We start from the raw sequence: 26,196 nt of genomic DNA on the forward strand, positions 1-26,196 counted from the left end.
TATAACTGTATAGAGGCTTAAAACGTGTATAAAAAATAGCTGAGAAAAAAGTTAGGGGTATTAACTCATATTGAGAAGTGAAAGTGTCCTCTAGGCAAGCTGTTGCACTTTTATGACAGGAGGACACCTTAAAGAAGTTACCCCTGGTACTTAACTGACAAGTGTTCAGTCAGTTTCAAAGGGAATTAGGTGTACCTTAGACATAGATCTAGATGTATGGAGTGAACGTTAACTCCCCCCACTTTGAAATTTTCACACAAAGAAAAAAAAAGTACATTAAAAGAAATGTTTGATAAGATTAGGACATCATTTAAACCATAGCAGTGGTGATTGGCACCAAGGATGCCTCTCAGAAAGAAAGGGCACAAGCATCAAGAATACCTCTCAGACAGAAAGGGCAAAAGAGAGTTCTAATCGAAGGAAAACTTCATTTGCAAGTATTAAACAGCAAGGCTTGGCAAAGACACCTATTTGCTGGACAAATTGTTAGTCTATACTGCAGGGTATGGCAAACACACCTATTTGCTGTAAACTACAGGTCTAATATATTGGTGGCTTTGTATACATATAAAGTCGTCATTGCTACCAAGAAGAAAGCTGAAATAACTCTTTGAGGATGCTGTTGCAGGTACATAGAGTATTATCAAGACTTAGAATTGAATCAACCATAGCTGTTTAGATACTAGGGGCCTCCAGATAAGGGTTCTAGGTTCAGAACCGACCATTACAAAAAAAATTATAGGTTGTAAGAAAGAACACTCGCCACTTAATATATCATTCAGATTCATAATACGGAGAAATTACCACTTTCATGCCTTTTAAATTACCAACCCATTAGGTTGACTTGGGAAATGCAGTAGCCATGCTCACACTTGCAAAGTTGCCTTAAGTATGGGTTAAATTTTCTCCTTTTCATAATCACAGATATCCTGGATAGCTCCGATATTAATATTGAGTACATGTGAATTTCTAATAACATGAGACTACTTAGTGAAGAATTTGAAGAATTATAGTATTTATAGATCTAACTGACAGTCTCTAATTGACAGCTATAACAGATGGCTTATGCAAATCAGGAACCAGAGTTATTCAGCGTGATCATGTGGGAAAATATTTCTAAATTTTAAAAATGTGATGGTTGCCAAATGTTATGACACTCAATGGTTGCAGGTAGGCTGTTTCATGACTGATGTTACTGTGTAAATAAATGTTGCCAACAAGATTCCAGAAACTATAATGATGGAAGAGACTAGAAAAAATACATAAAAAATGTAAACAAATATTTTTACACTGTAGTTACAATGCAATACACAGCAGAAAATTATTCACTGTTTCGTGTTCATATTTTATAAGCAAGCTTGTTATGTTTAAATTATTTGTATTTTATTTCACTTACTGTAATAAGTGCTGCCAGGTTTAAATTATATGTATTTTATTTCAGTTATTGTAATAAATGCTGCCAGGTTTTTTAATGTACTGTAGTGGTTTTCAACAATGTTTGTTAGCATGCAAGACCCCAGTGATTACTGAAAATTGGAGAACTATTTCTCAACGTTGATCTTCCTCAACATTTGTTTTTGTATGTAGCTTTGCATTATTGTATAGTGTTAAATTTTCAATGCGGTGCAACAGAATCATTTGGTGACACAAAAGCTGTAAGATGAGAAACAGTCAGTCAGGTATGGACAGTCAGATAAGCCTTCTGACATAGCCGTAAGCATAGCTTAGCTTTGGAAGGCAATGTATTGTATAATAACCTTGATGATAGAGATGAATAAGTGATTGGCCTTTTCATAGCTTGGTAAAAGCTGCAGATTATACTCTTAATGTGTTTAGTACCAAATGGAATTGCTGTTTTGTATATATCATACAACCGTTTGTAATTAAAGCTTATAATTTTTATTTTGTTGTCCAAGAAATTCAAACATGAGTATTGTATGGATGTACCATTTTCTTAAGGGGTTTTATTTAATAAATTTTTGTTTGAATATTGCACAGCAGCATTTTCTGCTTATGCAAGTGAGAATTATGTACAGTACTAAGCAAATTGTAACCTAGCTATAACATAGAATTATGAAAGTAATGGACTTCTGAAAAAAGGTACATAATTAATAATAGAGTGGATCAGTTTTCCTTCAGTGTTCTATGGTAAATGTATATGTGAAGTGATACTTGAGCCCTTAAGGGAATGGAATTCAGATGCAAATTTCTCAAATCGCAACTCACACAGAAATCTGTTTATTTCATTACATTTCTTCCTGAAAACTGCAAGTTTTGCTAAACTACAGTCAAAGTTTTCTAAGTAAATTATATTGTCAATAGTAGGGATGCCAGAAAAGCACGTTCTGCAAAGCGCAGCACACAATGTTTGGGCACTGTTTTTCGAAAGTTTACTGTCACTCATGAGTAATTACATATATGACGCTATACGATTTCAGGCAGTGATTACTAATTAGTTTAAACCAAAATAGTTAATTACTAATTCTTCATAAAGCTGGCTTGAATTTTTCTATACTGGGTAATTCCCAGAGACCCTTGCTTCACATATATCACAGTTGATGGATGTAACAACAGAGGTCACTTTATAAAATTTTTGTCAATGCTTCAAATGATTAATTTTTATTTGGGACTAGGATCATGCAGTAGTCATCCAATGTTCATCATTCATTTAGGGATTTGAACACATTCAGGGACATATTTTCACTTGTGAAAATGTATGCTAGAGTAAATAATGTAAGTTACATTTTACACCAAGAGGATATGAAAAAATTTTGACATATCCAATATAGCAGTGTCTCAACAGGTACTAGTAAGGATTGTGAGGTCACTGGTTGTATAATTATGAGGGGATGGCAGGCAAGGAACTGGTAATAGTTGCACAACAGTGGTAGCATTCATCATGAGTCAAGTGCTTGTTGCTAACTGATTTAAAATTGAAAGTACATGGCTGATGTTGGACAATTACTTGAAGTGGGTGCTGCTCAGGATTCCCCACGGGTATTTCACTGTAGAATCTTGGTCCAAATCAGGAGTGTCCTTAATTGAAAATGTAATTTCTAGTGCAGTATGCATATGACATTCAGAGAGGGTTAATGGTTCAAAAAAAAAAAAAAAAAAAAAAAAAAAAAAAAATACCCTTTGGGGTCTCCACTCATCTCCCAAGCACCAGCACTTGCCATCTAATGCAGGGTGCATTGATGATACCTTTGTGAAGGAAAGTGAAAAACAGGAAATATGCCATGCTTATGGGGAATCTTGTGTCCTCCACCATGAGGTGATTGTTAATGGAAAACTAAATTTCCTTGTTATTCTCATCTTCAAAACAAACAAAACTATTGACAAAGGTGTGACAGAGAAGACCAATCTTGGTCTAAACCTCAAGAGGCAGAGCAAGTGCCTCAAACACTAAAAGCAAATTAACTTTAACCAGATAAGGCCCCAAAAACATTGCACCTACTGCGGAAAAAATGCCTCTCCCTGAACGTTTTTGATTCCCCTAAGAAGACAAACATTGCCTACGAATTCCAGTGCCCCATCTGAGGATACTCCAGCACTTAGATTTTTATGACCAGATCTGCCTTCCCCAAATGGATATCATTCCAAGATCAGGAAGGTGCCTTCAAAAAAACACTATAAAGATATGCATAATTTGGCAGGAATGGCTAACAATTGTGCATCCTAGGAAAGCTCCATATATTGAAATAAACCTTCCTCAAACATAACTCAGAAGCCCATCTTCTTGCCAACAAGCACTTAAAAACCTTACTGTCCACCCTCCCCTAACAATTGATTCATGGTGCAACTGCGAGGTTTTCCTCCTGTTACTCCTTTCAAACCTTTTCACTGTCAATTTCCGTTTCAGCACTGAATGGCCTTAGTTGCCCCAGTGCTTGGCATATGCCTAAATTCTATAAATAAATCTAGGCACTACATAGTCGATGACACTTCCTATTTGGACCACAACCCCCCAATAAGACACCCTCAAGAAGCCTTGTGCCATACACCTGCTTCATGGCTATTGTTCAGGGTACAGTAGCACACCCTCAACAATTTGCAGGTAGTTACTCAGCCTATGATGATCAGATACCAACCAGTCTGTGATAAGAGCACTTGTACTACCACAATCGCTAACAGTCCAGTTGAGGCCATTGCATTTTGGTATGGTGAAACATTGATATACAATTTTTAATATACAATTTTTATATATCCACTGTCTTTATGAATTGCTTGTATTCAGTGTAAGATTTGCAAGCAAAGTGAAAAGCACTGTCAAATGTGTCCACAGTCTGAAATGAATAATACGAGTATTGGGAAATTACTAAACAATCTTAGTCCCATAGTAAAGGGAATCTTTCAAACAATCTACAAATCTATAGTGTCCAGTAATTTATTTCTGAAAATGCAATGTAGGACCTGCATGTGAAGCAAGCAATTTCAATTCTCTTTGGTAGGAAGGACAAGGCATCCCACACATTAGTGTTAAGTTTATGTAACTGTGTCTTTCATATTTTAGTCTGTTAAGAAGTGAGTGTGAGAATTAAATTTTAAAGCAAGATGTGAAAGTATTGATGAAAAGCTAAAGGTTCTTCTATTACTGTTAGATGACTAAATCATCCAAGGAACAGTTGAAATTGAGAAATTGACCAATAACATCAGAACTGAGAAGAAATCTCTTTGCAATGTTTTGGAAAGCTGATTTTCATGGTAAATGGAGGATCATGGTTTTTTATTAACACTTACCCAAGATGCAATTGCAAGGCTTACTATGCTTTGTGCTGCCTTGAAATTGTCTTAATATAGCTTTTAGAAACTTAGGTTTTTGGAGAGTGCTGTCTTTGTCTTGTTAATTAATTGATGCACATAATTTTAAGAACTGTATCTTAGTTTTAAATTTATTTTATTTTTCAGCTACTGTTTAACATTTCATTCAAGTGAATTGCATTTCTGGTAGAAAAAGGTTAACCTAAATACCAATACAGTAAACAGATTTTTAGAGTTGAGTACTGTATACAGTAATTCACCATGTTGGATGTTTTCACCATCAATTTATCTTATTTTGAAGCATTAACTCTACATTTGGTGTGCTTATGGCTCACTGTTTTAGTTTAGCTGTGTTGTTTTTACCCTCAAATGTAAGCTTAAGAGTCGTAGAAGCCAACATGAAAATTTCCTATTGGACTCTCATCTAAATTGATGATGTGATAACCAACTCCTGACAGTCTGACCTCTGGAAAGCCTCCAGGGTATTTTATTGTCAAAAAAGGAATTTGATTAAATATAACCAGAAACAGTTGCACCTTTTTGCTAGAACAATGGGGCACCAGCTTCAAAGATGATTTCGGCTCTTTGTATGAGTGTCTGTGAACAGTTTTCTTTTAGTCTGTACATGTAGGAAAGCAGTCTTCCTTCATATATTTTCATTTTGCATAACATGAGGAACTGTATTTACCCAAGAGATACAAGCCAGACTTTTTATATTTTATGTACATGTTGGGGAAGAAATACTCGTGTACAGTTCAGAGGAGCTATATATAAATGCCATGTCTTTTTTCAAGTTTTATTTTCTTTAATATAGAGCTTTGTATTTTTACTTTTATGTGCTGGAATATATTTTTTTTTTTTGGTCAAGTATTTTGGTGTGGACAAAATTACAAAAATCTAGATAAAATAACATCACTTTAGGAATTTTCAGAAGGTGCAATTAAGTATCGTGTATCTTGTATTTAAGTATGGAATTGGTCAAACATGCTTATTTGCAGATGTAATCTCTGTCCCAGTAAAAAAAAAAATTTTAAACGTACATTTGTGGCAATGTGCAGACACTACAAAGTATAGACTGCTCCAGTGCATGATTTTGGCATAATTACTAAAGATAAATAGTACTGAGGCCAAAGCTTTCTGTTGTGGGGGGGAAATAAAATGAGGACACTATCAAAATTTTCTTTTGTGGGGGGAAAAATGTAAATGTAAGCATATTGGAGTACTGCAGTAAATTACAGTTGAGGGCTGTTATAAAGTGAACAAAGCTGATATTTAGTTATGAATTAAGTCAGACTTTATCCAGGATTTTACCTGATGCACATACATATTATAAGTCCTTACATTAAGATAGATCTGTACTATGAGACTGAATATCATTATTGGTTACTATTATCTTGCTATATTTGATATATAAATTATTTTAATATAGATTATATTCTAACAGTAACAGAGTAAAAGTTGTATTTAACATTTAAAAATTAATATTGTATTCTAAATATATTAAAGAATTAAATGACTTGGTAATATCAGTAAGGCTGGAAGTTAGAATTTTAATGAGCATATTTGTAAATTGAAGCTTTAGCCCTGTACCTGACCAAGCTGTCCTAATCTTGACAAATAAAAGTTGAAATGATAATATTGTATCTGTTACTGTCTACCAGAATTCTTGTGAAAATCTGATACCATGCAGTTTATACTTCATGAAAAAAGGGTTTATATGTGGTAATGTATATATATCTACCAACATATCTACCAACAGTACTACTGGAGGTATTTCATTACTGTTTAGAAGGGCACAGAACAACATGCAAAAATCCATATAAAGAGTACTGCATAGATAATCAGGATTTGCTCCTACAGAAGTAAAAACCATTACCTTCTATACAGGAGTATCCTTCAGCATTAGCTAGAATCAGCAATGGAATCTTGGTAACTAGAGTAGTTAATTGGTGGTAAGAGGGCTGACTCACCTGCTGTCATCAGAGACTACTATTTGGCCACTGTCAAGTGAGGACATCTCTCCTCCTGACTGCCAAGTTGAAGCTTTATCTTTTCCTTTAGATGTTTGGTAACTTTTCTAGGAAAAGATGGGCAGAGGTTTGAAGGACTGCTCATAAATAAGGTAGGCCCAGCATTCTAGTCCTTCTCCTTGAGGAGTTTGCAAGTTGGTCGCCTTCACAGTGAGAAAAGTTAGGGAACCACATTCCAGATACGGTACCTTGTACACCCCCCTGATACCTTCCCAAATCCAAAACAAAACTGCATTCTTGGATACTCCCTACTTGGTACTAAACAGATATCAACACCTGGGCCTAAGATGTTGAATCCTGTGCAGTTACTACAGTAAAACTGCCCTGGACTCACACAGTTTCTCACACCATTTCTCATCACAGTCATTTACAAGGATGGGATAAAAAAAAAAAAAGACTCGGCTCTCAATAGGGACTGACGAGTTCTAAATTTTCACCAAAAACTTGTCAATGAACAAGAATGAAAGGGAGCCTTATCCTTCCAAGTGCTGCACTAAGTAGGAGAGACTATACTCTCTTTCCTAATGTAGGCAAGCAAGAAAAAATCTTGTTTCAAAATCTCCATTCATAGCCTTCCTCAGGGATCATATGGCACATGGGCAAAACTATGGAGGATGCAAGTCATACCCCACTCCAGAATGACCAAAAGTTCACAATACTTTCCAAAGCTCCTACCAGAGCATGGAAATCCCAACTGAGGCAGAAAGGTCTAAGCCTTTAAACAGTGAAGCTTGGGTAAGGGTTGAGCAATTGCCCTTTGCCATAAAAACGGAGTTGGTCGTCTTGGTGAAGGTAGAATAGAAACTCGGTGATCTGCTGATTAGTGGTTTCAACTGGAGAAACCCCTCTGATTACGTTAATCACAGAAGATGCACCCCTTTGACTGGTAAACAACTGCTGAGGATCACCTGATGATACCCAACAGCTCCCACGCAACCCTGTGAGAAACGCCTCTCTCTTACAGATGCTCGACAGTGTCCAGCCATGGAGTGCAAGGACTCCATGGACTGGAGGCACTTTTGCTGAAACAATGTGGGTCATAGGGTTCACTAGTCTGCGCCTTAACAAAAAGGCTCAGCAGATCAGGATACCATTCAGCTTGTGGCCAACCAGAAGCCACCAAGATCATCCTGAGACCAAAAGTGACTAGCACTTGGCTGATCACTTGTGATTAGGTAGAATGATGGAAAAAGCATAGATGTTTAGGTTGTTCCAAGGGTGCTAAAGGTGTCTTCTGATATAGTGTAGGGGTCCAGCACAGGAAGCAGGTTGATTATCATAGTTCCCAAAATCTCAATAGCCTCTCTGTGATGTTTGGGTGTAGGGACCATCCAGTCCGTACAACCTGCCCTGGGCAATTCACCATATCTAACAATACATTCCAGTGGCCTGGGATGTTATCTAGCTGACAGCTCAATGGCATGGCAAACTGTATCCTCTCATGCACCTGCCTTTCCAACCTGCACAGGGAGAGGACGACCATCCCCTCGTTTCACAATATATGACATGACATACAGTTGTGTTATCATTTATCATCAAGAAGTGTCCCATCAACTGATCTTGGAATGCTTACAATGTGACAGTGCTGCACGCATCTCAGGAAGGTTGATGAGAGAACTCTCCCGTGTCCACCCAAACAAGGTACTCGGGTGTGCATAAGATCCCTTTACTTCCTGGTTCACAGAAACAGGGTCAGTCAGAGGATCAACAGCAGGTGACTAGTGTTGGTTCACGCACCACTAAAGGAAATGCATGTGGATGCGCATGTGAGGTATGAGTTTCTCCAAAAACAAGTGACCAAGAAATGTTTGCCAAAGCCAAGAAGGTACAGTAATTCCTTTCAAGGCAGGAAATGTGCTGATATCTCCCTCAGCTTGTTGATCCAAATGTCTGAAAGACAGACCCTTGCTGCTACTATCATTCTTGTCATTCAATATGCCCAGGTACTTCAGCTGCTGCTTGGAAATAAGGTAGGACTTCTCACAATTTATCACAATCCCCTGATCATGAAAAAAGAAAAGTCAATGCCATTTCTGGAGTTGCAACTCAGAGAATGGCAGCATCAACAAACTGTCAAGGCACCATATCAGATGAACATCACACGAATGGGCCCAAGTAGACTTTGGCGTGTGAACACCTTTTGGGCATTCGACAGTCCAAAGCACTGCACTTTGAATTGACAAGGCTGTCTAGTCACATAAACCAGAGGTACTTCCGAGAGTTTTGATGGAAGGGCATCTAAAAATATGCATATTTCTAATCTATCAAAAGCATGGTGTCGCCCTCTCTGATAGAAGCCAACATTGAACATGATTTCCAATAATAATGGAGTTCGATAAGCAAACTGAGAGAGAGAGAGAGAGAGAGAGAGAGAGAGAGAGAGAGAGAGTTAATGACTGTTCTCCAGTCCTGACTCACCTTCTCCACCAAAAGCATGGAGAATATTCACCTACAACTTCCTATTTATCCTTCTCCAGCACCCTCCATACCTCTGCCAACATAGTGAGAGATCTGCTCAACCCTGAAGAGTAACATGGAAATGGAATCAGTCTGTGAGAAACAGGAGGGCATCCTTGAAGGGAAGTCTGTAACTGTTCTGAAGGGCACATACCACCCAAGGCTCCACCCAGTGGCATGACAGGTATTCTCCTCCTCACAGTAGTGTAAGAGGAGGACTACCAATTTCAGGCAGCCCTCAAAAAGGACGATGCCAACTCTAAGGCACATACAAAAGTGTACTTGATGGAGAACACAGGTGCTGATGAAATGCCCTAGTCATTCCCAACCCTCATGCGGTGCAACCCCTTTCATTCCTTTTACTGTACCTCTGTTCTTATTCCCTTTCTTCCCTCTTCCACTGTCTCCTAATAATTGTTTCATAGTGCAATGTCGAGGTTTCCCTCGTGTTACACCTTTAAAACCTTTCAACTAATCATTTACTGTTCAGAGAAGCATGCCCAGTGTCCTGAAAGTCAGTCTCTAAAGGTAATTGAGCATAATCACTTTCATCACCTTTGTGCCTTGACATAAAAGCCAAACCAGTTCGGCTAGCCTTGCTACCAATCAATTGAGTGAACAGGAGTGCACAATGCCTGTCCTATGCAGAGCAGACCCTGGGTGGTACACAGGCTGGGTCAACCACAGACCATGCACACTCCTACACCCTTAAGGCCATGTTCACAATGATCAGAAATCAGGGAAAAGGTGGACTGAAGCAAGAATGGCTGGTTGATGTCAGTTCCTGATACTAATATCACCCCAGCAACAGCACTGTCCAGGAAAGTCAGTCAATCATCGTTTGGTGTGCATGTACCCTCCTCGGACCCAGCAGGTGACAAAATGGTGGATGCTATCTCAGAAGTAGCAGAAAGGTCAAGGTAGGGACAGAATGGGGAAGCAATGGCAGTGTATTGCCCTCAAAAGACACTAATGTGACCTTCACCCCATAATTCTTCCACTGGCCAGGAAACTAGAGACACACTCCACGTAGTTCAAGAACAGCATACTCAACTAATCTCTGCAAACATAGTTCAATAATAACTGGGCACACGAATCTAACACACACACACACTGATGCCCAGGACATCTACCCTGGTCACTCTTTCTAGAAGAATTATCAGACTCCATCATTCTTACCATAGTCAAAATTAGAAGCAAAAGTCATTCACCATTCAAACCAGAATACTCAAGTTAGCTAAAGACAACAGTCTCAATACAAGCACTTCAAATATCTGCTCAGTAAGGCTGCTAGAGAAACAGTAGCACTGTTTACTGAGTGAGTAGATGGGTCCTCCACCCCATCAATCACCTGACTACCCCATCACTCACCTTGGCTACCTTGTTACCAAGCTTCAACAGCCTTACCAGCTTTTGCCAAAGGTTTGTATACTCTGAAGAATATATCCAATGTCAAAAACTGTTGCTCCAGCCCTAGATCTCTCGACAGTTAATAAGGTTACAACAGTCCCACAGACAACTGTCATCTACCTTTAAAGAGTTAAAGTCAGTACCAATAAAGGTGGCCCAGACACTGAAGCAAAGCACCAAAGCAACAACAAACACTGGAACCACCCTGAAACAGAATCACTCACTGCAGAAGTGACCACCAGAACAAGTGTGTTCACTGAAATCACAACAGCCAAGGGACAAGCACATAAGAATTAAATACAGCTGAACAGGCAGGGACTGCTAATGGAGGCAATACTCATGCAGAGACTGTCACTGTAGGAGGACTGGATGTCATAGCATGAACACACACCTGAACAGTAGTGGCCAAGAAAATTATCAAAGTCAGTCTGGCCATATCCTGGAGACTTGAATACTAGTGTAGAGGGAATCACCACACTGGCAGCAACACTGACATACGGACTCGCATAAACTGGACCGGTCACTACAGTGCAGTAGCAGTCATCAATATCAGACCAGCCAGAAAAACTGTCATACTAACAGAAGCTTTAGAGACGGACTGAGTTTGCAACTTCAGACACAAAGAAGCAAAAATGAGAAATGAAACTAACTTAAAAAAGAATCGTCAACATACTTGCTGCAAAGCAGACCACAACACTAGGCCGATTGATATGATCAAGAAAACCAAAATGACAATCACATTTATAGTTTTCTGATAGTAACAAAACCAACTGCTAATGGAAGGAAGCCCCAAACTAAATGGTGGATAACAATTATGGGGATTTGAGTAAAACTCATAGTTTATAAACTGAAAATGAGGCCAAGCGAAGCCAGCATGAAAGGTAAAACAGGAACGTATAAAGTGGAAATGAGGGTATAAAATGAACATCAGACTACCTCCAAATGTTAGTTAGTTGCCACTTAAGTAGGTAACCATTAGCATCAGCAGAAAATAGCAAAACTGAAACAAAGCAAGTTTTGATATCAAACAAAAGGAAAATACACCTACTATATATGTTTATAAATTTTTAATGTTTACTCTATAGTCCAAAAGCAAAAAAGATTTGGGGAAGAGCCAAGTGCAATTATTTACAGGAAGATACGGGCAAACTTTTTAAACTGAAAGATGACATGCATCCATTTCTTGGCATATCTTCTGCCCTCCTTATTTTTATTATCGTAAAGAAAGGGCTAAAAATACACGAAAAACATCATTTACTATTTTGATGTGAAAATGAAAAGGAAAACAACTAAATTCAAGTCGAAGTCAGCAGTCCAAAGCACAGTAGCCTGAGAGAGGTCTTGACAGTATGACAGGTGAATTAAAAACAAGGACGGCTGACTGACACTTGCCTGAGGGTCCAGGTGGCACTGGTGTCACATGGGAGTTTCTCTTTTTTTGGAGTACAGACAAACGAAGTTAGGTACCTATTTGGAATGGAATGGAATATAAAATTTAGACCAAAGGCCAAGCACTGGGACCTATGTCATTCAGCACAAACAGGGAAATTAAGAGTAAAAAGACTTTAAAAAGTGTAACAGGAGGAAAACCTTGCAGCTGCACTATGAAACAATTGTTAAGAAAGGGTGGAAAGTAAAATGGAAGTAGGAAAACATGAACAGAGGTGCAATGAAAGGATTGAAAGGAGTTGCATCTAGGCCCCAAAGGGACACTGCACAGAACCTTAGGTAATGCTTAAAATGCACAGCATGAGGTGCACAGACAGCACTACTCCCCTATCTGGAGATATATAATGATTAATTGGTTGTGATAAGAAACAGATTCCACTACCAACTGCATGCTTTCAAAAGCTGCTTAATCTATTAAAACAATATCCCATCAAAAGTGATAAATTCCAAAAGGTCTATCAGCAAAATTCAGAAAGGAAGTAAGACAAGGAAGAGTAATTTGATAAAAACAGCATGTCCCTTTCCAGCACTGTCATTTTCCAGCAGGTTCTAGGAAAGTTTAATACTGCAGACGTTTTATGTACTGACACTTAGCCCACTAAGAAACTGCTTGGCTGATGATAGCTATCATGTCAACTGTCCAGGGAGTGTTTAAAGAAATCAATCCCAAATATAATCCTTGTGGCAACTTTGTCAGGTCAACTGCCCAGGGAGTTTTCAAAAGACATTGTGGTCTACACTTAACCGTCCTGAACTTTTCAAGAGCTGAAAAAATCTAAAAACTTTTCGATACTCTGCATATTCTTGCTGGGTCTGTGAATAAAGCAGGTGCTGCTTAGGACTTGTAACACCACAACTTAGTGAACTTCTACATTTACCAGCTGTGATGTTATAATTATTTTTTTCCATGCTACCATCTTAGATTTGCATTTTAACAAAACTCTCAAATTGAATGTTAAGTGTACCATTATTGGTTAGCTTAGGTTATGAACTATGTGGAATTGCTGTTAGTTGTAAGATACCTAGAAAATATCCCAGTGCAGACTCTATTACAGGGTCTGTGTTACTTAACGGACTTCGTTACGTTTCAGAAAGTCGGACCTCCAGAGTTCTGCTAAGCTGAGGTGCTACTGTACTGATGTTGCTTCTGACAGAGACAACGCTGAACGCACATAAGACCAAAAATCACCAAGTATGTTCTTTTCTGGTAGTAATGGCATGGGTTCCTTTCGCTATAAAAGCAAAGCATATCTGCAGCTGAGGCCAGCGAGCCAGGTTTCATTACCGTCCACTGGCAACCCACAACTTTCACAGTATACCTGCTGTCAAACAAGCTGACAGCACTAGCTCGAACCCAAAATTGAGGTAGTTTCATGGAAAATTTAAGTTTTTTTTCTAATAGCTCCACTTTTGATTCTAAACCACTTAAGTTGAGAATTCTGACAAAAGAATTATGCTTATGTGACTCATCAACTAATCTTATAATTGACATGTCGGGACAATCATTCTCTCACATTACCCATTAATGCATGGAATAGTAGTAATGATACAAGCTGGAAAACAAATAGAATTATTGCTTTATTTATCTGTCAAATGTCAATGGTCTGGACAATAACTAGTGTAAAATCATGAGCATAAAAAAATCACATCACTAGTGAGACTTCCCAGTGCTTGCTTACCTTTTCATCTACAGAGGCTGGAGAACAAGAATGGTGTTGTTTGAAAATCTTGGAGAAATATGTGGTCCTCTATTGCTCATTCTTCTTTATCTATAGCAACATCATCACAAGTCAAGATTCTTGAAAAGTCATCCATAAACACTTGATACTGCTTTGTATATTCTTTAAATTTTCTTCCAGAAAACGCACTTTTTTTCTGATCTCACTCTAGATTATTACAAAGAAACTAGTCAGAACACACTGCCATTTTCTAACGTGATAAATTATGCCTTTAGATTCAATCCACAAACTTTCAGCATTGCTTAATTTTTTTTTTCCTCCAACCAATTCAATCTTCGTACAGGTGATCACTACAATAAAGTCCTACCAAGTAGATTCTTGACGAATCCGTGGGGAGCTTTACAATAACGAAATCCTGCAGGGAAAAAAGTTTAGAATCTTGATGATCTCTAGAACAGATTTATATTTGCACATATGAGAGTAACATTATCACGGCACTGTGCTAATGACTAAAGTAAATGGTGTACATATATAGGTATGTGTGCATAATATATAAACCTAATTTTGAAAGCGAATGCTACAAGCCTAAGGGCTCTAATTATTATTATTATTATTATTATTATTATTATTATTATTATTATTATTATTATTATTATTATTATTATTATATTCACAAGATGAACCCTATTCATACTGAACATGCCCACAGGTGCCATTGACATGAAATTCAAGCTTCCAAAGATATGGTGTTCATTAGGAAGAAGTAAGAGGAAATAATGGGAAATACAGAAAGAGATCTCACTTATTAAAAAAAAGAAAGCATCAATTAATAAACAGATAAGAAAGTATCAAAATGCAAGGAGAATAGTATTGGGGTAGTAATGCACTGCATCTTCGCTTGAGCTTTTGAAGCTTCAATTGCACGACATCCTCAGGGAGACTGTTCCACAGTCCAACGATGTGAGGAATAAAGGACCTCTGGAACTGAGAGGTTCTACAGCGAGGCACATTTACTGCAAACTGGTGCTGCTGTTCAGCAAATCTGGTTGCTCTCGGCAGGAAAAGGGGATCGGGGATCAGGGATCAATTGTGAATGTGAAAGATCTCTGTTAAAATACAACTTATGAAAAGTTGACAAACAAGAGACCACCCGTCGATGGTCCAAGTCACAACTGCTAATATTAGGAAACAGAAACCTACCACCAAGAACCACTCTATTTAAGAGAGATAAATCTCTGGCAGCAGCAGACATCCATACCGGAGACAGCATTCTATTAACGGAAGGGCTAATGACCTAAAACAGGTTGCACTGATTTTATCAGTTATAAATACGGTATATAAGGCCTTTTGTACTACAATAACTTTCGTGCGGCATCTGCTGACACTTTCATTAGATGTTCCTCAAAAGTTACGCCTAGAATAGTTAAAGCTTCAGACTCATTCAGCAGTCCCATCGACTTGGAGGGGAGGATGGGGTGGAAAATCTTTACGAGATCTGCTAATCGACAGTGTTTTCGTTTTACTGGAGTTCAGCCTCATACTCCACCGACTACGCCCTTCACTAATCCGCTGTAAGTCCCAACTGACATGACACTAAGGACAGCGTCATTTCTCAAAAGTGGGGATTTTATTGCACTCGCAAGTGTTGCATCATCGGCATACTGAACAATCCTGTTTTAACACCATATCACTTGTATACATTAAAAATAACAGTGGACCTAGAACACTACCCTGTGGAACTCCAGACACAACAGGTCTTGGTTAAAGATCCCATCAACAGCAGCTCACTGCTGCCTACTTGTTAGGAAATCTTGGAATAAACCTGAAACATACACCCCCACTCCAAGATTCTAAAGCTCATAAATAAGTAACTTGTGATTTAGTGATTTACTAAATCTAAAGCAGCACCAAAATCTATTTGAATTGCTCTACACACAAAACCCTTATCGATTTTCTATTGCAAATGGCATATCAAATCTAAAAGAGCATCACAGGTACTCAAACTGCTTCCGATATGCATATTGACAATCAGCAAACAACCCTTTTGATTCCACATACTTATATAGTGGCTTAAAAATAAGTTTTTCTGCAACTCTGGGGAGCACAGGGAGAATAGGAATTGGCTTGTAGTTACTGGAGTGTGCAGATATGCCATTCTTTGGAACAGGCACTGTACTGCTAAGCTTGCACTCATCCGCAAAGATACTATGTCGACATAAAAATCTATAGAACCTACTGATCTTGAGAGACAACACACTAGAAACGTTTTTCAAAAACAAAGGGAAGAAACCATCAGGATCTTCTCCACCCCAGCTATCAAGATTATCAAGAATTTTCTTAACATCCCTAGAGTGAAATGCAAATTTTGTAAAAATGGGACATCCTCAGATGGTTGCTTAGCTTCAAAAGCTCGAAGAAGCAGTTCAGCTTTTTCTATAAGGCAGTAACCGATCTATCATCATCTGTTAGTAGTGGTGGAATGGGAGACGAGCCTGACCCAAGGATAGATAATGCCAATTTGGTCCACCACAGAGAGGTTGAGTAATTCCTTCAAGTTTCCTCTTTAAAGAATTGCTGTAATTCCTCTCAGCTATATGATAAATTCTATTTGCAGCACAGCGAGACAACAAAAATGGTGTCATTTTCATTAAACGATTTTGTCGCCGTGTGCTGAATTTGGTCTGTTTGTCATAGTAAGCTCTTCTACATGTATCATCAAACCATTGGTCATTTGCCTTGAATTTAATGACTTTTCTAGGGATATACCTTACTAAAACAGCCATCAGCATTTCATTTGGCTTCTTCTTGGGATCTGGATCTGATGTAACATCTGGAATATTAAGCGCCAGACATGCTTCAATAATGCGATCGCACTTGGCTCTAAATTCCACCCAGACCGATTTTCCAATGGTGGAATTAGAAATATACTGATTGACAGATATGTCTGTCTCAATGTCGCAGTGATCGAAAGTGCCTATATACCCGCAGACCTTGGACTTCACAATAGCTGGAACATCTGTGAATAAGAGGTCTAATCTATTACCAGAAATATGCGGGGCTTCTCAATTTGCTGGACAAAGTCGGAGGATACACAGAACTCGAGCAGACTAGCCATGTTAATCTGTGGAATTTTTGTTGGCCCAGCGTTCGACTCTCCGACCGGCCAATGAAGAATTAGAGGAATTTATTCCTGGTGATAGAAATTCATTTCTCGCCATAATGTGGTTCGGATTCCACAATAAGCTGTAGGTCCCGTGGCTACGTAACCAGTTGGTTCTTAGCCACGTAAAATAAATCTAATCCTTCGGGCCAGCCCTAGAAGAGCTGTTAATCAGCTGTGGTCTGGTTAAACTAAGATATGCTTAATTTGAATGAAGCCGCTCGCTGTGCTTTGCACTGCAGTCTCCGCAAATAACGAATGAAGCTTTTGAATCCTACGACTGAGCCATACTAATCTTCTCCAAGAGGCAGTCACATATAAAATCGTCGATATTTGCACTGCAGTAAACAGCATATACGTATACATTGTAGAACTTACTGAAAATCTTAAAATAAAGAATGTCATGGCAACTACCCTCTAAGTTTTTCTGACGATATATGGGTCGTCCGGACTTGTGTATACAACCACGCCTTGTGCAATATGGGATGTTACGACAATGAATAATATCTGGGCCATCAACCCCTGAGATTAAAAACTCGACCTTTGACTTGTTACTACTTACAAGTGTCTCAGATTACAACATCAAACTGTAGTTACGGGCACAACTCTGAAGATCAAGAAAATATGATTTTAAGCCCGAATATTTGAGTCAAGTACTGTGCAATTTTTCTCACGGTAATGAGCAGCAGGCCCAGGGTTCAGCTCAATGTCTCCCGAAAGAATTAAAATTAACAACATAAATCTAGTAGCAAAACTAATCAACCGACTCATAACAGCAACACAATAAAAATCAACAGAACGATAAACAATCATAATGCACTCAACAACAACAGTATTTACATTATTTACAAAAATTACACTGAAAGTATATAAATAAACCTAACCACATCTTTGAAACAACGCCGGAAGCAACTGGTCGATAAAGTGGAGCTGGCACACCTTATAAGGCATATAAGAAACCTGCCAGGTTTGCCACAACAACTAAGGAAGGGCAGTCAGGATGGATTTAGAAATTATGAAAAGCTAAAGAAGGAAAAGATTAAATAAAAAAAAAGAAGGCGTTTTGCTGATGATCCACTACGCAACTTTTGCTTTCTTATTAACCTGTCCAACACACTTTTCAAAAAAACAGAAAGGTGAACAAAAAAGAGGAAAAATGCCTCATTGTACCTTCAAGCAAGGGAACTCAAACCTAAGACCATGGGAGGCCAAGGTACAATGGCTATGACACAGTCCAAGGTTGGGGCAAGGTTTGTATTCAGAGTAACCTTCTCTCTGAAGGGTTCCCTACCAACGGTTAAGTGTCCCCTCCACCCACTGGTTTGATTTCAGAGTGTCCTTCTCCTAGATAGTTGCTTGCCAAGACTAAAGTCTCTTCTACCCTAACTCTTGTAGGCAGGAATGTCACACCCTGCAATGAATGTTGCTAAAGTAAAGCCACAATACTAATGCACTGTACATCAGAGAAACCACAGAACCTACAGAGGGGAGGAGAGCAAGAACTTCGGAGAGAATGAAAAGTTGATCTACAGAGAAGAAATGCAGAGAGGAAGTTCACTGAACAAATGGATCCCAGAATGACAGATGCAAGTAGAGAGATGCTGTCCTAGATCAATGGGTCAATGAGGTGAACATTTCAATGATTTGTACAATAAGGAGCACAGGAGAGAGGTAGTGGTGAATGATGCACGAGTGGAAAGGGTTAGTTAAAGTTTTAGAATACATGTAGTGACTGTTGAGATGAAGACGCTGAAAGTTGACTTGTTTACTATAATGTAGCATGATGGGCACATGAATGATTGGGTGGCTGATCTAGGTGAGTAAGGTATATCTAAATGATAGAAAAGTCCCAGAAGAATGGATGATGTGAATAATTGTTCCACTGCAGAAAAGTACTGGTGATAGAGGTTACCATATAAACTCTAGGGGCTTAACAGTACTCAGTATACTGCGGAAAGTATTGTTATTCACCACTGGAAAGTAATCCTCTAACATCCAGAAATATTTCAGCCCAATCTTCATTTAAAATACAAGTAACCTGAATACATCATTTCCTTTCCCACGCCGTCAAATGAATCTTAACGATAAATCATAAAAAGGAAGTTCTCCCCATTTTAATGAAAAAATACCGACATTTTTACTTATTTGTCGTTCCACATGCATGGAAGTCGATAAGGGATATTGGATTACCTAAAGAGCTAGATGATTTGAGTACTTTGCTGATCATAGTATACATGAATGGTATAATATATCAGGTGTACAGATATGACTCATGGAGGTTCTATGCAAGTGCATGAGGTGGCAGTGAATTGGCGAATTTCCTCTATACACTGGGGTCACCTTTGATTCGCAATATCTTTAAATAACCATTGAACTAAAACTAAGATCAATTGACAGGTATCAGTTTACAGGGTCTATGAAATATCCTTGACGTTGGTTAAGTTTCTAGTTATTGTCTACAAGGAAGAAACAAGACTTCTGAAGCCTGAATCTCAAGTTTTTTTTTTTTTCAGTAACGGTACCCAGCATATAATGATTAACTATGATGTGCACCTCTGTGAACCAATGGTCAGAGGTACAAAATTCAGTGAACCCACAGACATTTATTGGTCTTGACCCTGTTTGAAACATTGCCTGGACTAAAACGAGTACAGTACCAGGATAACCAGTACGTTCTCATTAACTAGAGACAAGAAAAAGATTTCAATGAACTCACAGATACTGGCCTCAACCCTGACTGAATCACCGTTTCAACTAGAACGAATACAGTACCAGGGTCTGTACTGTACGAGTCTGTTCTTCTCATTAACTAGAACAAGAACATTTCTGTGAACTCACAGACATTGGCCTCAAACCTGACCGGATCATCGTCTGAACTAGAACGAATACAGTACCAGGGTCTGTACTGTACGAGTATGTTATTCTCATTAACTAGAGACGAGAACGTTTCTGTGAACTCACAGACATTGCCCTCAACCCTGACTGAATCATCATCTGAACTAGAACAAATGTACTACCAGGGTCTATACGGTAGGAGTCTATTCTTCTCATTAACTACAAAACAAGAACATTTCAGTGAACTCACAGACATTGGCCTCAACCCCGAGTGAATCATCATCTGAACTAGAACGAATACAGTACCAAAGTCTGTATGGTACGAGTCTGTTCTCATTAACTAGAGCCAAGACGAAGATTGACAGAGTTCCAGAGCACACCTGTTACGATGTAAGACAGTCTCTATGCTGTCATTGTAGCCCCAGAGGTAATAGATATTCCTCATTATGATCGAGCAATTGAGTCACGGGCATTTTGATCTCGGAGATAATCAGATCTGGAACCACACCAAATGAAGAGACAAATGAGAGTTCGAATTTTTCGTTTCAAATGAGTGTTAGCAACAAAAATGTTTAACATTTTGTTGGGGACATGAACACATGATTATATGGGCCCACATAAATCCTAGTTTGAAAGCCCATACAGGAAGATCAGTCAGACCCTCGTGATTTACTGCTTTGCTACTTTTTTTCTTAGTGTTTCTATTCTATTTCAGTTCCGGTAGTGAGTATTCAACTTTCAGATATCAACTCGTAATTAAATTGTAATTCGAATTGTAATATAAATATATATATATATATATATATATATATATATATATATATATATATATATATAAAAACCATGTATATATAACTATATATATTTATTTATTTATTTATATACATTTATATATATAAATATATATATATATATATATATATATATATATATATATATATATATATATTATTTTATAAATTTACTTATATACTGTATATAAGATTGCTCTGCAGCACCAACAACAGACAGAGTGACCCGTCCGTATAACCAAAATAAATTGGATCCTTTGTCAAAATTCCACCAGTGAGGGCATACTCGTACATGTAGGAAAAACAGTTTATATACTGTACCAACCAGTCTGAACGCATCAAGTGTGTAATGATAGTAGATCAGTAAGCTAAGTCCCCAGATGTTCACTCCTTCAAGAAAATAAACATTTTCTAGATTCCACTGGTATATTTAACAAAAAAAAAAAAAAAAACACTGTACAACAAGCAACAGTTTTAAAGAAACTAGTGGTTGGTGCGTTCACTGCAAAACCACCGTCGAAACGTCACTTTACGGAAGAGAAACTGCGCCTTTTCCTCACTACTCTCACTTCAAGTTGTTTCAACGTTTCTTCTTTCAGCGTACGTCTACGACACTCCTCCTCCGTCCCAACAACCGCATCTTAACAAATGACATCGCTTATCAACTGAACTGTCACTCAAAATGCTCAAATACTTCGATTCAAGACAGCGCTGTCTGTAATCTACCACGAACTGTCTGTCACCCCGTCACGGAAGCCAAAAGTGCCTACAGTTAGTTGCCTTACAACTGAAGGCGTTGTGTCTGTCTGTCTGCAGAACTGCATTCGTTCGCGCAGTTTATCACAAAGATGTTATTTTCCGTCAGCGGGCGTAATGATGTCTGCGCACCCTCTGAAATCCTAAAGTACTAAAACTTATGTTTCTTGTAAAGGAATTTATCTCTCACCCCACCCCTACCTCCCTCCCTTCACCACCCACCCAGAGGTAAGACGGGGGAGGTAACTGTGACAAAACAATATCTACACACCCCAAGAGCAAAACGCCTCCTACCTAGCCCCCTCCCTCCCTCCCACATGTCACCCCCACCGCCAGAGAACGACTCGCAAGGAAACTCCTGCTCAGGGCGCCCTGCTGCTAACCTCCATGCTACTTACTTAATGGGGATTTCCTGTTTATGTCGTAAATCGATTTAACGTTACGTCTAAGACTGACGCGTAGTCAAAGTATGGTCATTCATGGCGCGAAACGAGGGGGGTGGGACCCTCCATGCGAAGAAGCCCCCCTCCCCCCCAAGATGCAAATAGTGCAGGAAGAGATCAAAACCTGGAGATTGTTTAAGGACCGAGTATGAACCGGAGGAGGAGGAGATGCCTCAAGTAGGACTAGTAGTAGGAGTAGGTGAGAGAGAGAGAGAGAGAGAGAGAGAGAGAGAGAGAGAGAGAGAGAGAGAGAGAGAGACGGGTCCTGCAGCAGATGATCCTAGACAGCTGAGCATGGTGCCGAATTAGGATCCATTTATATTCCTTAACGCAAACATTGCAAAGAATGCATGGGGAGGAAAAATCGTAATATGTTTTAACTAGAAACAGTCGTCCTCATTATTCGTATTGCAACGTTTTATTGCAACTCCTCGTGACACAAGTAGGGAGTGGGTGAGGGGGGGGAGGAAGGAAGATTCCACAATCTCTATCTCGCAGCCCTTGAATGGCGTTCAGAGGCATTTTTCTCTCTCTCCACACTTGATGTAAAATGTACAAAACCCACTGTTGTTGGAGAGCTCCATAAACTCGCAGCTGCAAATGTGATGAAAACAAAAATAAACGGAATTACACTTGATCTGCTGGCCTCATCCGACCGACTATGCTTAGAAGCATGAAACAGCACAACAGACATACCGGTGTGTGTATGTATGTATGTATGTATCATCTATCGTTGTGTGTATGTACGTACTTATATGTGAGCATCAATTAAAATTAAAATGTAAAACACGGGTTTAAATTGCAGCTTTGAGTAAAGAAAATTTCATTAAATACTCTCGCATACGACAGTCGCTGTAAACATGTAAGAAATCTGATTAACCACATGAAAATGACCTCTGAGAATGTTTGCTTTAACTTTTCTCTTGCTTAGATTCTAACCGTCTGCTCCTTTCGCCACTTTTGGAGCGAACAATTTTCACCAGAAACTTGTCGAATTTGTTCTGCTTATGTTTTAGCGTAAGTCAGGCCGATGAGGGCAGAATATGACCAAAGGAACGAATTAACTTATGATGGAGAAATAATTAATGACGTTAAATCTTTCAAGTACTTACTTTGGAACAATGATATCCAATACAATTTCTCTTGGTTTGGAATTTAGTGGAGGACTTCAAAAAAGAAATCAAACAATGGTCAGGTTGAGTACGACCTGGAAATCAAATCGGCTGAGACTGCATACGAAAATAAGATTAGACAAGTCTACTACGAGCTGTATTGCTGTAAGAACATGGACCATGTTACTGCAATGGATCTATAACTTGAAGATTTTGTCAAACTGAGAATAAAGCTTTACGGAAAGTATTAGGAGTCAGGCGACAGGACAGATATATAAATTATATCATATGGGACATTATGGATGTTCTATATGTAAATGAGATAATGATGAAAGGGCCATGGAGATTGCTTGGACATGTTTTCCGTCAAACCCGAGGGAGAACATTATGTGACAGTGTCAGCTGGGCTCCTTGAGACACTAGAAGTGTTGGGAGACCTAGAGATCTGCTTAAATTAGAAATATGAAGGGTGGGGGGGGTGCCGGGGATGAGTAGAGGTTTGTGGCTGACAAAGCACAAGAAAGATAGGAGTGGAGGAATTTCAGCAGACTGAGACTGAATTTATTTACTTATTAAAGAGCAAGTGAAAAAAAATGGGACGGGTAACCCTATTTTTATAAAACAAGCCCATAAAAATCAAGACAAAGGGAATGTCCAACCGCTAAAAATAAAAGTCACGAATGAGCATGATGGAACTGATGGCGACAAACCAGCAAATCTTTGTTTATATATGCAAAAAGTAGAGGAGATTAGTTGGTCAAAACACTGACCTCGACACAGGTCACTCATCTCCGAGAAGGGTCAAATAATGATCTTTTTTGACCGGGGAGAGTCATTAGCTTTAAACAGGAATATAGGTCTAAGGTGGCCTGTGACAAATACCGCATGTATCAGCCTCACGTGTGTCAAGATCTGGCGTCGACTAGTCTATTGGAGTTAGGCTGCCAGATCCTTATTAATTTTATCCCGAGATGCAACAACAATAGCCGTCTAATTACCTGGTACCCAATCCACTGCGTAGGTCAAAATGGACGCAATTGGTGAACAACAGAGTCGAGCCAGGACTTTTACTTGGTAGGTAAGAGTCACCAATTGTATAAATGCAGTAGGCCTAATTGTTGTTTAATTTAAAGCAAGGCAACTTGGCAACTATTAGTTCCTGGCTTTCATAAACTTTGCTCTATTCTGAATTAGTTATATTTGACTGCTTTTAACTGCATAAACATAAACTGCATGTATAGAAAAATGTTGTTGTTTTTACTTCACAGAGCCTGACGATGAGGTTTGACTTCGCATCGGAACTAGTCGCTTCATCGCTTCCACAAAAAATATTTAATGACGTATCAGACTCATAAACGGTCAATGTTCTTTTTTTTTTTTCTTTCAAGAAATAAAGTTTTGGCCTCCTTTCTCAGAATTAACTTGCCATTAAGACACATTTTCCCATGTCACGATGACGTCAAGGTAAGCCGAGGAATAAGTGAGTTCTAAGTTGTAACTCGGTTTTTTTAGTTTTATGTAAAAGAAAACTATTGTGCCGGATTTGTCTGTCCGTCCGCAATTTATTCTGTCTGCCCTCAGATTTTGAAAACTACTGGGGCTAGAGGGCTGCAAACTGGTATGTTGATCATCCACCTTCCAATCACCAAACCATACCAAATTGCAGCCCTTTACCCTCAGTAGTTTTTATTTTAAGGTTAAAGTTAGCCTTAATCGCGCATCTGGCAACGATACAAGATAGGCCACCACCGGGCAGTGGTTATAAAGCTTCATGGGCCGCGGCTCATACAGCATTATCCCGAGACCACCGAAAGACATCTATTTTCGGTGGCCTTGATTATACACTGTAGTGGCTGTACGGAAAACTCAATTGCGCCGAAGAAACTTCGGCGCATTTTTCACTTGTGCTTTTAGAAGTGTCTTTTCAAACTTGTATATAAAATTTTCGATTAGTCTTAACTCTTTACAGGCTACATCCAGATGAATTTAACAAATAATCCCATTAAAAAAATCACAAGTACAGAAGCAGATGCCGAGATATGAGTGACAAAAGAAAGCACAGAAATAGAATATAAAATTTAGGCCGAAGACCAAGCGCCGTGACCTATGAGGTTATTCAGCGCTGAAAGGGAAATTGAGGGTAAAAGGATTTAAAAGGTGCAACACAAGGAAAACCTAGCAGTTGCACTATGAAACAATTATTGTTAGGAGAGGGTGGAAAGGAAGATAGAAGAAAAAAATATGAACGGAGGGACAGTAAAATGGAATGACAGGGGTTGCATCTATAGCAACCAAAGGAACGCTGCAAAGAACCTTAAATAATGCCTACAGTGCAATGCGAGAGGTGCACTGGCGGCACTGTAAAGTCATCTGTAAAGTCATTCGTGAAGTCTCTGCTAAAGTGTTACTGTAAGTCTCTGCTGGGCAAGTTTTCTGTAGACGTCCCATTTTCTTTGCTTACAATTAGTCACGCCCTAACGCGCCAGGTCACGCAGTTCAATCATTTAAACTATATATATTTTGTTTACCTGCTGTCAAAAAGTATCACATGTTTCTTCTTTCATATCAAGATTGTATCCAATTCCATTTCATCTGTTCACATAGTAAAGTGTACTGGTTTGCTGTATTTATTGTTATTTATTACTCGACTCAGGTCACTGGGGTTTTCATTGTATTCGGCGGTCGCACACCAGTCTGCCACTATATAAACTGCCTGGATCATGAATAAAGTAGCAGTAACCTTATCCTGCTCGTTTCTTTGCACCTCTTAAAGTGATGACCCGGAGTGGTTCCCCTGGCCAATAGTAGACCCATGCGGTGACTCAGTCTTGGCTTCAGGAACTTACTCGCGCCCTTAGCGGACTAATCACGGCGCTGAACCAGCTTTAGGCGTGCTGACTCGTCGGCAAAAATCACCAGCGCCATTAGCGGACTCACACAGCGCGCTCCCAAGTGCGTTTTGACACCAGCACCTCACCCAGTTAAGAGGGCAAGAGCGGTGTGGATGCAGACATCCCTTCCTCATTCAGTTAACCGCAACCTCGCGGATTCGGATGTTCTACTTCCCCCCATATCACCTGCGCCTGCCCTCGCCCGGGAGGTTCTCACGCTCCTCCACACCCCCTGCCCATGCCCCGCAGACTTCCTCTGCCTGGGGCCCTGCCCGGCAGGACAATCACGGGTCGCCCTGACCTTAAAACTGCTGCCGTTCACGCAGGGAAACCCATCGTCATGGCTGTACAGGGTCGAGAGCCAGTTCCAGATGGCGGAACTCACCGATGGGGTGCTGCAGGCGGGTACCATGCTTAACGCC

At 39.3% G+C, this 26,196-nt stretch overlaps 1 protein-coding gene across 6 annotated transcripts in view; it reads right to left on the reverse strand.

Annotated features, from left to right (window-relative positions):
- The window catches only part of LOC136836564 (uncharacterized), an 88,957-nt gene that overhangs the window by 48,742 nt on the left and 14,019 nt on the right, over nt 1–26,196 (reverse strand). For 3 of the 6 annotated variants that reach the window (XM_067101006.1, XM_067101005.1, XM_067101007.1), the window contains exon 2: nt 13,787–14,201. In XM_067101006.1, coding sequence (XP_066957107.1) covers nt 13,787–13,794 — 8 coding nt within the window. In that variant the 5' untranslated portion in view covers nt 13,795–14,201. Of the gene's footprint in view, nt 1–13,786; nt 14,202–21,266; nt 21,302–21,342; nt 21,476–26,196 lie in introns of those variants that run through there. The other 3 variants (XM_067101009.1, XM_067101010.1, XM_067101008.1) reach the window with 3 other exon arrangements.

The sequence above is a fragment of the Macrobrachium rosenbergii genome, chromosome 56, assembly GCF_040412425.1.
Source record: "Macrobrachium rosenbergii isolate ZJJX-2024 chromosome 56, ASM4041242v1, whole genome shotgun sequence".
Taxonomy (NCBI): domain Eukaryota; kingdom Metazoa; phylum Arthropoda; class Malacostraca; order Decapoda; family Palaemonidae; genus Macrobrachium; species Macrobrachium rosenbergii.